At 36.1% G+C, this 12,566-nt stretch overlaps 1 protein-coding gene across 1 annotated transcript; it reads left to right on the top strand.

Moving 5' to 3' along the window:
• Nucleotides 1–7,776: 7,776 nt before the first annotated feature.
• On the top strand, nucleotides 7,777–10,060 carry LOC139861168 (uncharacterized). Its single transcript, XM_071849465.1, has 3 exons — nucleotides 7,777–8,022; nucleotides 8,118–8,275; nucleotides 9,785–10,060. Exons 1-3 carry the CDS (start codon nucleotides 7,951–7,953, stop codon nucleotides 9,882–9,884), a joined length of 330 nt encoding a protein of 109 aa, XP_071705566.1. The 5' UTR covers nucleotides 7,777–7,950; the 3' UTR covers nucleotides 9,885–10,060.
• Nucleotides 10,061–12,566: the final 2,506 nt, after the last annotated feature.

Below are 12,566 nucleotides of genomic sequence, written 5' to 3'. Positions count from 1 at the left end.
TAATAATAATAATAATAATAATAATAATAATAATAATAATAATAAAAATAATAATAATATATATATATATATATATATAGAGATATCGAGAGATAGATGGATAAAATCATTCACAGAACCAGAAATTGATCGAGCTTTTATAATGTGGCCTGGATTTTGATCTCATGCGATCGCATGGAATATGTGAGGGGAACCCATACGATCGCATGGCCCCTGGTGACAGCTCACATTATCTTGTTTTCTTGCTTGTCGACATATTTTTTTAATTATAAATATAATATATTTAATTTATATAATTAATTATATATTACATTAAATTCACATGCATAGTTGACTTAAAATTTTTGTTCCGATAAGTCGTACGTTGTTACTCGACTTATGTCCCGGTTCCGGTTTCTTGAATGTCCTTTTGTACGCCGAGAAAACTTGCATTTTACATTTCGTGACTCGTACCTTTGTTAAAATATAGTCTTAAATTATCAATAAACTATATCACTCAAAGCATATCTTAAACTTTCAAGTGTTTTGGTCATTTACTTCTATAAATCATCGTCTCGTAGTATATACATATACATATATACATTTTCATTTTGAAATAGTGTTTTACTGTAGCAAAGTTACTGTAGCAAAGTTTTTTTTACTGTAGTAAATAGTGATTTTTAAAAACACCGTAGCTTTTCGGGTACTATAGTAATTCGAAAATACTGTAGCAAATTAGTGTTTTACTGGTTCATCTTAAACGTTTTAGTTAACTTATCTAAATATCAATCGAATCAATAATCAAATGTTACTATCATTTACTAAATAACTTGAAATCATATATATATATATATATATATATATATATATATATATATATATATATATATATATATATATATATATATATATATATATATATATATATGCACATTAAGTTATATATATATTGTACGTGAATCTTCGAGAACAGTCAAAGAATAATTGATTACATGAATATAGTTCCAAAACTTTGAGACTCAACATTAAAGACTTGCTTATCGTGTCGGAAACATTAAATCATTTAAAGATAAAGTTTAAATTTGGTCAGAAATTTCCGGGTCATCACACCTGGATAGCAGGAAATATCTTCTGAAAGGTATCTTAGCGTTCCATCACTCAAATATATATCACTTCCATCCATCCAACATCATACATCATACTATTTCCGTTTAAGTATGAGGTTTATAGCAGCCGGTATGCATCTTAACAAAGTATGCAATAAATTTGAGATAAACAATGCTTTCTGAAACGAAAGGTGTAAGTTTAAGGTAGAAGCTCATGGCTGACAGGGTTGCTAGAAACATCGTGAGATGGTTCTATCCAATCAGATTGAAAGTACATTGATGTGATAAGAGGACAACGTCAACATGTTGTGCTCAATTGTTCTACCTGAAACATCGTGCGATCTCAAATGAGGACTGACTTCGTGATCTAATTCAAACATTGAAAAATGTTAATGTAATTAAATATAACGTGGTCATTGAAATCTAGGGTGAAAGTTGGTAAACGTTCACCGATATATTTGAAAGTTGTTCTGTATATGCTTTATCAAATAAGTTAATGAGTGAACTGTGGAAAAACATGTCAATATAGTTCAGTTCTGATCCCTGAATCAAAAGATTTAATCAATTTAATATGTCAATTCACAAAAAGATGTGTTATTCTCCTTGTAGTGTGATTCATGATAAGCAGTTTTATATGTTCCTATGCTGATAACATCATATATTCTTCTTATGCTATTGTTTAATGAAACTGATGTTAGAAGTTGATTTATTGCAGATCTAAAAGGTTAACTGTTGCTGTTATAATGTTGATAATCATGACAAACTGGATCTTGTACAGTAATTTGCTTTGTGTATTTGCATGTGCATGCATATCTAAGATTGTTTGCATTCATAACATTAGTTGCATGTGCATTTCTGTTTATGTATTAAGCCAAACAACTCAGTTCTCGGAAAGGTTTACTGTGAAAGGATCCTATGTGTTTCGTTAAATTAGAGAATAAATTGTTTAGAGCTTAAAGGAACAAAGTGGGTTTTGTTTTTATACTGTGGAGATCAGTCCCAGGGGGAGTGGACAAGGAAGGTGTTGTGATATTGAAATCGAAATTTTCTATGTTTTCAACCCTAAAGACAGTCGACCGAGTGAGTGAACACACACGACCATGTAAGCTACTCGCACGACCGACTGACTTGGTGAAATTATGTGATGTGTTTAAAACCCAGTCGGCCGAGTGAGTATTCAGTCACGACCGTGTAGACGACACACTCGACCGAGTGTGTCTGGTGGTATAAAAAGGATTTGAGTCTCAGGCGGCTCATAATACTTGTGTGATTTAGAGATCGAATTTTACCAAGTTTTTCAAATTTGAAGAACGATTTTTTGATCGCTAGTTTTAGATACATCTTTCTCTTGTGATCATAGCGCCACTAACAAGGTATCATAACTCGTTTTCGTTTGCTCATAATCTTTGATTTTGTATTCGAAATGCAAAACACGAATTGAATGCTTTTTAGACTTAATCTGTTAAAATTAGTTGTTTGATTATGTTAATCGCCATGTTTAGAGACTTTTGTGAACAGATATTGAAGCAAAAACAACAGATTTGATTGATTTGCAAAGTTAGGGATCTCAGATCTGATGAACACGCTCGACCGAGTGTGTGGCACACTCAACCGAGTGAGTTCACACACTCGACCGTTCTAAGATACACACGACAGTGTGTGTATACACTCGACCGAGTGTATAGAAACCCTAATTTTTGAATTTTGCTATTTTTTTGCTTGTTTTGTTGAGTTCGTATCATGTTATACTGAATGTTTTGTGTAGTTTTGATCTAAGGAAGTCAGGTCCAAGTAGTAGGATAAGTGGAACTTGGGAATATGATCTTGAACGTTAGAGAGCTTTGGCCAAACACAGGCCTATCCATGTAGAGACCAAAGTTGTTGCAACCCAGTTCACTCAAGATCAGTGTAAAGGTTTAGATTGTATAACTTTTCTTCAGATAGGGAATCATTTCTGTCCTAAGCTTATCCGAGAGTTCTATTCTAGTGTGGCCATAGAGAAGAAGCATGTTCATGCTAATTTCTTTGGTAATGCCTATAAATGGACCATAGATGACTTTGCAGATCACTTACTATTGAATTACTGGGGAGCCAAGGTATATTGCCCTAGTAAAGATATTAGAAAGATTTTTAGCAAATTTGATGCGGGTGGGGTGGCTGCTCACATCACCAAGCCAGGGTATGTAATTGGTTCCAATAGAATTGAGATCAGAGATAGTGATGTTAGGGATGATTTGGTGTCTAACTTTAGGATTATCAAAAGAAACGTGGTGTTTAGAGATCCATCTGACGATTTGTTATCTGGTACTGAGGCTGTTCTGTTGTACTGTCTTATGGAACGTATCAAGGTGAATTTTAGTCAGATTGTCATTAATATCATGAAGGACGCTTTGGATAATGAGGAAAAACCATTTCACTATGCCATCCTTTTAAATCATTTGTTTGATGAGCTTGATCTGTTTGAGGACACGAATTACAAATTGAAGCCAGTACCAGAGGATGTTATTGAAGCATAATTCTTATGTTTGTGATTTAGTGTGATTATGTTTAACTATGGTTATTATGTAATTTGATAGGGCTAGCATGTTAGCCTTTGTACTATGGTGTGTAATAAACAATAACCTGTGAACGATGTAAATGTGTGGGTATTAGTTAATGTGCTTGTTATGTTTGTTTATCCGTTGATTCATATGATTAACTAGATACCCCATGATACATGGTGGTAAATGCTTATTAGTTATATTGTTTTGAGTGTTTTTCAGATATTCGTTATGTCTCAAGAATAACAGCAGATGTCTGATGAAGAACGTGAACCACGAATCCCTTTATCTTCTGAGTTACCAGGTCTGATTGGTCGAGAAGATACAAACGTACTTGCATGTGTTGACGAAAAGGGTCCTGAGGCCCAAAGAGGAGGTTTTGGTCCTATTATTGCATTCTTGAAGCGTTCCAGGATCTTTAAAGCTATTACTGCTGAGTGTATTCCATATTATTCTCATCAGAGAACATTCTGGGAGGTTACTCAAGTTGTTACTGAAGATAACAGAAAGGTGATATTGAGTTCTGTCAATAACACGATTGCTCGTATTTCGGCACCGACTATCAGGGAAGATCTGGGATTTCCGGATAATGATGATATGCCAACTGATTTGCCGATTCTGAAAGTTAGAAGGTGCTTAAAGAGATGTGGTTATACTGGTGATATAACCAAAGCTGTTAAACGTACGAAGCTTCCAAGGCAATATCGATACTTTACGTACGTTCTTCTTAGATGTTTGAGCCCGATGCAGGGCGGTTTTGACGAGATGACAGCTAAGTACAGCTCTATGTTTGTTGCGTTGGTTTTGAACGCTGATTTTAACTTTTCTCAAGTGATTTTTGATGGAAATGGTTCTGAATGTTAAGAGGAAGATTCATCTGGTGTTTCCAAGGTTTCTTCAAATTATGCTGGAGAAGCAAGTTCAGGGATTAGTGAAAATTCATGAGGATGAGCTAAAACAGAATCACTTAAATGATCAATCATTCAACAGGTTTTTGCAGAGCCGGGTTCAGGTTCTGGAGAAAGGGTTAATCGGTCATCTGATTAATGAAAATTACGTGTGTCCGGAAGGTTTGAGTTGTCGTCATGAGAACAGTACTTCTGGGGATGAGACCGATATTACTATTGAAGGAGGAGAAGAGGTGAATCAGCCACCGCCAAGACAAACTGGTCCTCGATTAGTTGATGAGGAGAATGTAACAGTGCTTGATGAGAGTCAGGTGGATTTGGTTAAAAGGAAGCTAGCTGAAACCCCCAAGGTGTCGACAAGAGGGAGACAAAAGCGTTTGAAGATTTTGGTTAAAGACGGAAGTTCATCTTCCACAACTAAGCCTCAGCCAAAGGTTGCACCAACCGTTCAAGCAACTGGTGGTTCTACACAACCTCCACCCACTCAACTACAACAAACTACATCTTCTCATCAAGTTCAAGCTTCTCAACGTCCTGAGGTTACTTCAGGTGATTTGTCAGGAATAGTTAACCGGAGATTGATTCAGTTGTCTGCTGATTTTGCTAAATTTCAAAAGGCTGCTGACGAAGACAAAAGGAAGACAGAAACTGAAATGTCTGAGTTGAGGAAGTTAGTTGATCGATAACAGTTGAAGATTGATGCACTAGAGAAAAATGTGGGAAGTCAAGCTGGTAAAATTTTGACTCTTCAGACTCAAAATCAAGAATTGACTGAGAGGTTAAATGAATGGGAGAAAAAGGTTGTGGTTGAAGAGGAAGATGGAGAACCAGATCCGTTTGGTACTTTTGGTGAAGCAGAGGAAGACAGGGCTGTTGAAGTTGCAAAAGGCTACACGGAGGATAACCCGCTGTATGTAACTCCTCTTCAAGTTATAACAGTTTCTGAATTTTTAGCTATGCAGGATCGTCTTAATCACACTACTGTTTACACTGATTTAGAAGAAGGGGAGATCCCTCCGGATCTCACCGAAACTGAGCAGGAATTGATGGAGCGTCTAGAGCGAGAAGCTAAGGAATCAGCTGACGCTGCATCAAAAGCTTCAACTGAAGCTTCGACTTCAGGGGCTCGTAATTTTGATGATGATATGAGTGATACTGATGTTTTTGATGAAAGTGATAACAGTTTTGATGAAGTTGTTATTGAGGATGAGCCAACCGAGCCTTATCCTCGCTATGAAGGTGTTGGTGATGAATATCCAACTTTTGCTGATTATTTTCAGATGAATGATGAGCTTTTGAACAGACAGTGTAAGGAAAAGGAACAAAAAGAACAAGAAAGTGTGTTACCAGAAGGTTTCTTGCCAGTGAAAATCAACAAAGAAAAAGTTGAAGTGTTGGAAGAAGAATGGAAGATTATGATGTGGATTAGGCAGTATGTGATGAAGCCACAATTTTTGGAGTTTATCGAGCACTGTGAGAGTTTACGTGCTAAGGGAAAGATAATAGCCTGGGCTTATATTAAAGAATTTGATATATATATGCGATGAAGAAAGAACATGGAGTGAATTATATCAAATCTCCATATGAATTCAAAACGTTACCTTATTTTGAGTTTATGAAGGTGGCCAGGCTTAAGCTGTTGTATCAGGATTATTGTGGAGTTCTTGATATTTTGGTTCGTAAGATAAGAAGATCATATCAGTCACCTAATTTCATAGGTTTTCGTCCTCAATTTCCGAAGATCTCTTATCGAACGAACAAGAAAACAGGGGTCAGAAGGAAGATAGTAAAATATCAACCTGTGAGGTATATGCGGAAGGTTCCTTTGAGGAAGATGCCGCAGCACTTCAGTCCTCGTTTTCGTTGGTGGTATTATGATGAACGCTCGGAGGAAGCGGTAATTGTGTTAGACAAAGATGGAGGAGATGAAAATGATAGTATAAGGGTTCTAGATCCATTTTGGTTGAGAAACTGCTGTGAAGAAGATATGTTTACCCTTTACTACAACAGGATGCTGTATCGCCCAGAGAATCGTGTGCAAGCTGAACAGTATTGCAGAGTTGTCAAACTTTGCTATCTGAAGAACTGGGTGACAGATCCTTATACGATTGATAACCGAATGCTTTATTGTAATGGCTAGGTCTTAGGGGGAGTTTGTTGGTGCATGAATCCCCAGCCGTTATTTGTTTTTATGTTTAACACATTTCGGTTATGTAATAATGTTTACTCGAAACTATTGATTATATTTGTGTTTGTGCGTACTTAATTTATTAGATAATCAGTATGTTAAACTGCACGCAGTCGACCGAGTGTATATAGACACTGGACCGACTGTGTCAGTCAGACGACCGAGTGTACACAGACACTCGACCGAGTGTGTCTGTGTTCACTATATATACGGGTTTAGACTTCTTTGATGAGGTTACTCGTCCCATTCACCCTAAGTCGTAGGTTTTCGTCTCCAGAGAACCCTAACACCATATACCACCGAAATATATCGTCTAGGAGTCGATCTAATCTAGGTTTTGCTCTAGGTTTGACCAATTCGATCCCAAAACGACCCATATCTCGGTTTAACCCTATTCTAGTGTTTTTCGCCTCTAGTTTAGAGTCCAAGCGACCTAAGATCCTAAGAATAAACGTCTACAGAACTGGACCTTTAATATCAAAAGATGTGAAATAGATGTAGATAGCTAGTTAACATTGTTGTATGGCGGGTACAGACTTACAGCTTGTGTTTACTCGCTACAACTTTTCAAATGGTTTCCATCTTGTTACAACTAACCAATTTCCCCTTCTTTCTTTTACACAGAAATTGGTACAAAGATAAAAACCATTTTTAATCGATAACAATTTTATATTGATGGTAAGGTTGCAATGTTAAGGAATCAATTTTTACAAGGATGGTCCATACTTAACGGATATTTAACTTTTGTTAGGGTGAGAGATGAATTTGGGACTTTAAAATGCTTTTAAGGATGAAAAATGCAGGAAATAAAACACGGGGATGAAATTGACAGAAAGTGAAAAATACAGGGACGCAATGGACAATTTAGTCTTAAAACTATTATAGTAGTTTTTTTCCGTTATAAAACTTCTTTTATTAATGGGCCTGATCCAGAATCCAGACCTGGCTGTTTGGAACGGATTTTGATTTTTTTTTTTTTCTTCCATTCCCTTTTTTGGTCAACCACTCCACCCGCATCCAAACGCCCCTCTTTCTTCGTTATTTTAGTCAAAATCCCCAAAACAACTAGGCTCCAAACGCAACGACAATAATATAAATCTACTGAGATCACTCTTATTTTCAAGAAAAAAAAGATTCAGTAAAACCCTAATTTTGTTGTTACCAATTACTATTATCCCACAAGTTCCAAATCAATCACAATAGATCAACTCACAAAATCCAACCCATTAATGGAGGGAAAACAACAAGATATATCATCAGCAACAGCTGTGTTTCTTGGAGCATTAGCCCCTGGTGTTAACGTCCGTACAATTTCTGAATTTTTTGAAGTTAATTTTTTTTTAATTGTTTTTTTTTTTTTTGAGCAAGTTTTAATCTTTCATTGTTTGCATATCAGGGTCCTACTTGGAATGCATTAAAAGGAGCTTTTGTTATGTTGGGTGTATGTCTTTGTGTTATGTTGGGTTTAGCTTTTTCTTCTAGTGACTCTACATTGGTGATTCATGTAACTTTTCTTGTTTTAATAACTGGGACTTTGTTCTTCCTTCTTAGCAGGTAAATTTCTTGAAATCTCATTACTTTTTTGATGATTTTTAATTCATTTGGCTAATGTGAAAATGGGATTTTATAGATGAATTCTCATATGATTTTTAGTGATTGATTGCTCTAGTGGTTTTATATGAATTGAAAGTAGCTACTGTTCCATAAGATCATACAATGAGCTCTAGTGCTAGAGTATACATTTGATTTTAGGTTTAGTAAATAGTGATCTCGGTTAGATAACATTACAACAATTCCTGTTTAATTTTATATGATCTAAGAGCACTCCCTACGGTTCCATTATCCGTCGTTACTCATTCGCCACCCGTAGTTATCCGTTTATAGGCACGAGCTAGTTACCCGCGCTAGTTACCCACATTCACCATGGATTTGGCCAATACTCTTAGAAATAGTGGGGTCCAGTTGCTTTAAATTGTTTAGACTTTATGCTTTATTGCTTGTAAATTGTATAGTAAGAGGAGTATTGTTTTAGCCATGATAGGCAGTATTTAGTTATGGGTTAGTTATACGATTTTGATGTTGATGTGGCGCTGATGTGGGAGGTTAAGTGGATGAATAGTTTAGCCATGATAGGGAGTGGCCTGAGGGACTTCTTCATTGCAATTGGTTGTAAATTTTTCGATTCCTCTGACAGGTATTGAACTTCAAACATGACAGTTGTAGTATAATACTGATAGAATTTGATCAATGACCACATGCTAAAATCATTACATGGTGTTAGAAGGGGTACCAAAGTAATATTAGTTTCTAGTTATGTTTGTATGAAACTATGATGATAGAAAAAGGTTCTCTTGGTTCGGTGGAAAAAAGCCATTTAAATAGTTGGTTGCAAGGTTGTAAAAGTCGTTAATTGGGGATTAATCGGTCGGAAACTTGTAGGGATTAGTTGGTCAAATCAGAGATTAATATTGAACTTAATATACTTTTAAATAATAAATTTCACATTATATGTATAAATATAGTAGAAAACCATAAACATAAACAAATATAAACTTCAACAAAATTGTCTAAACAGATAAACACAATCGTTTAATTGTTCACATACTCCAAAATTCTAAGTTAAATCCATATAATGTTGACCAACTTTGACATTGACTAATTTTGAGTGATTAAACCCGACGTTGACCAAATAAATCCGAGTTTGACCCATTGACTGATTAATGTTACAGAAAATTGAATCAGCCTGCTTCTAAAAAGGATTCATTGGGGATTAATTGGGATTTTACAACATTTTTTGGTTGTGTGTTCAGCGCATTGCATGTGACGTTTTTAACATTTATTCTCTCAATTCAAATATTTCATCATCATTTTTTGGAAGGCAATTGACGTCTGTAGTTAATTTAAGTTATTCACCTCTTCCTAGTTACTTTGATCAAAAAAGTTATCCTTAGTTCGACTTATTTATTGCCTTTGTTTAGTTTGAAGAAACACAAAACTTGATACTAAGTAGTATTGGTTAAGGGCACAAAACTTTAACAGTTTGTTTCTTTGTTGTTTCCGCAGTTTTCTTGCCCAGACCGGCTTGGTTTCAGTTGAACATCAAATGCAAGAGATAGGGTTAGCACCCAATCAAGCTGACAAAACAAGTGAAAAGACCAAATAAAGAAGAAAACTTTTGGCCAGGTATAGCTACTTGTTTAAGGCCTTTTATTTTTATCAATTTTAGGAACTATAGATTGGCTGAAAATTCTTGAAATTTTTATTTTTGATCATGGTTATGTGATGTGTAAGTTACAATACATACTATTTATAGCATAGTCTAACGAATCGATAAATTTCAAGGACTAATCTTCTATAGCGTTTCCACATTGTTAGCAGCTATCGTTTTCTGGCAAACATCACAATGCGATACAATACTCGTATACGATTTCTGTTGGAGTTACATAATCTTATAATTGTCAATATATCCACATCAAACTTTTTTACTTTTAGCATAAAAAAACAGTATTGATCTAAGGTCACTAAACCTAGCCAACATGAAATGACACCTTTAGCTCCCGAAACTACAAACATGAAAAACTTGATCATTTTATTTGATACTTTCTGTTAACTGTTTAGCTGTCGATGACTTTGCGTAAGATAGGAGTACAATAGAATCAATATCAAAGATTGTAATCTCAGAAGAGTCGATCTACAGGATTTTATCATACACCCCCATTTAACCTTTAGAATTAAACACCGTGCTTCTAGCCGAGTGGTATCCTCATTCCTTGCATTTGTGGCTGAGGTTGAGGTCGTGAGTTCGAGCCACGCTCAGCTCACCCTCTTAATTAATCTGCCTGAAATATGAAGCTCCAGATTGAGCTCCAGATGAGGTTTTCTCCCGGACCCATTCATGATTCAAATCCGGTCCGACTGCCCCTCGGAATGGTGTAATGATCGGGTTCTTGCAATGCGATTCGGGTTTTCTTCCGAAAGCGCGCGTGACAAATGATCGCGAAGGTGGTTAATAGCTCTCTGGAGATGATGCCGACAACTTTCCTTTCAAAAAAAAAAAAAAAAAAAAAAGAAACCCTTTAGAATTAATATATATACACCCAATTATTAAATAACATAATATCAAATTGACTCTATATACGTACTAAAACTCTCGTATATACTTATTTTATTAAAAGATTTAATAAGCCAATTTCCCACATAAAATACGAATGAAAGCTGGACCCTAATGGCCAATAAACTAACTCTAAACCGAATGAGAGTATTTGTTTAGTAGGTAGTATCGAATTAAAACGGTATTGACTGCAAGGACAATGGCACACATAATATGATTTCATTCTCTTTTTCCTAAAAAAGAAACGATAACTATATTAACCAAGGAACTTTCATCAAAAAATGAAAGAACCTAACAAAGACCAACAAACAACGAGAACTATATTAACCAAGGAACTTTCATCAAAATGAAAGACGCATTGTGTGTTTTCTTAGGTATAGATGAACATATGACAGGTGAGCTGATTGAGAAACAAGGTGGCAAAGGCCCCAGCAATATGAGGATCCACCTTACAGTGACCCCTTTTCACTTGGGCCACCATCATACCATCATGTCCTTGATGTTCCTCTGAACACACAAAGTTTTGTCACTATAACAACAATAACTTGTCAAAACCTCATTTTCATTGCAAGAATTGTCGTCTATGTTACTCAAACTTATGGGTCACCGAGCAGTGCAACCAACAAAACCAACGGGCATGCATGTGTCACACAATGGTTACACAAACGACGGTTGATCAGAATGAGTGGAAGTGCTAATCAACTTTCATCGTTATTTTCTTGTATCACCTTCAACGATTTTCATGTAGAAAAACCCACACCAAATCCGCCGTTTGGACTAGTGAGGATATGCCTGGTAGCATTCTTATGACAAATGGTGCAGGACTGACTGTAGATGTCGATGTATTTTGGATTAGTGAATTGCCTGGACTTTTTTCTGTATTATTGTTGGAGAGCAATGATGATGTCATTTTAGAAGGCCATGATATAACTTCGTTACTAGCCTGTGTGACCATCTCTGGTTATTTGCACCACAAACTTATAACCCGGAAGATTCATTTTAAAGTGTACGAAAACTTCAACCACATCGTTCTCTCAAACGATAACAATCTCTCACTCATCGCTCACATCAATGCCTTATCCTGAAATCAGCATTTCAATGACCATCGTTCAGAATTTTCGTCTATCTTAACTTTCCTTCCTAGCAATCAAAAAATCCCGAAAGAGTAACCCGTAGATTATCATCAAGGTTTATCCGTAAGAACGCAATTATAACCTTGAAATCAACATCATCGACTTTCCGCTTTTACGTTGATTCACTTACCCAAATACAACTATGATTTTTATGAACACGTCTTCTCCCTCTAGCGCACTCCCACTGTAAGAGTCAAAAATTACTGCAACTTACTAGAGAAAGACTAGTTCAAAACAATGGCGGTTGCAAATTTCTTTGCCAGTGGAGACTATAAACAAGCACCCGAGTGCTCTTGTGTTACTTAATATCAGCACACTAAACACATTGGAGTTAGAAAATCATTCATTGCACATGCGTCTTGAGACTCCCACTAGCACTAGCCTTGTTACTTCTATTGGTTATCAAACTCTCAAAAGTTCCCGACACCCTTAACAATTATCCAAAAATCTTAAGTTCCCGACACCCTTAACAATTATCCTGAAATATTTCACAAAAGCACGGTTGAAGAGACGAACTGGAGGGCCGGCTCCTTGGGGGGCACCTTGGGCGGCTTGCTGTCATTGGTGTCTTCCTAGGCGGAGGTGTGGGCGGGAGGGAGGA

The sequence above is a fragment of the Rutidosis leptorrhynchoides genome, chromosome 8 (genome assembly GCF_046630445.1).
Source record: "Rutidosis leptorrhynchoides isolate AG116_Rl617_1_P2 chromosome 8, CSIRO_AGI_Rlap_v1, whole genome shotgun sequence".
In the NCBI taxonomy this organism is placed as follows: domain Eukaryota; kingdom Viridiplantae; phylum Streptophyta; class Magnoliopsida; order Asterales; family Asteraceae; genus Rutidosis; species Rutidosis leptorrhynchoides.
The sequence above is the reverse complement of the archived record's forward strand: the minus strand, read 5'-3'. Positions and strand labels throughout refer to the sequence as shown.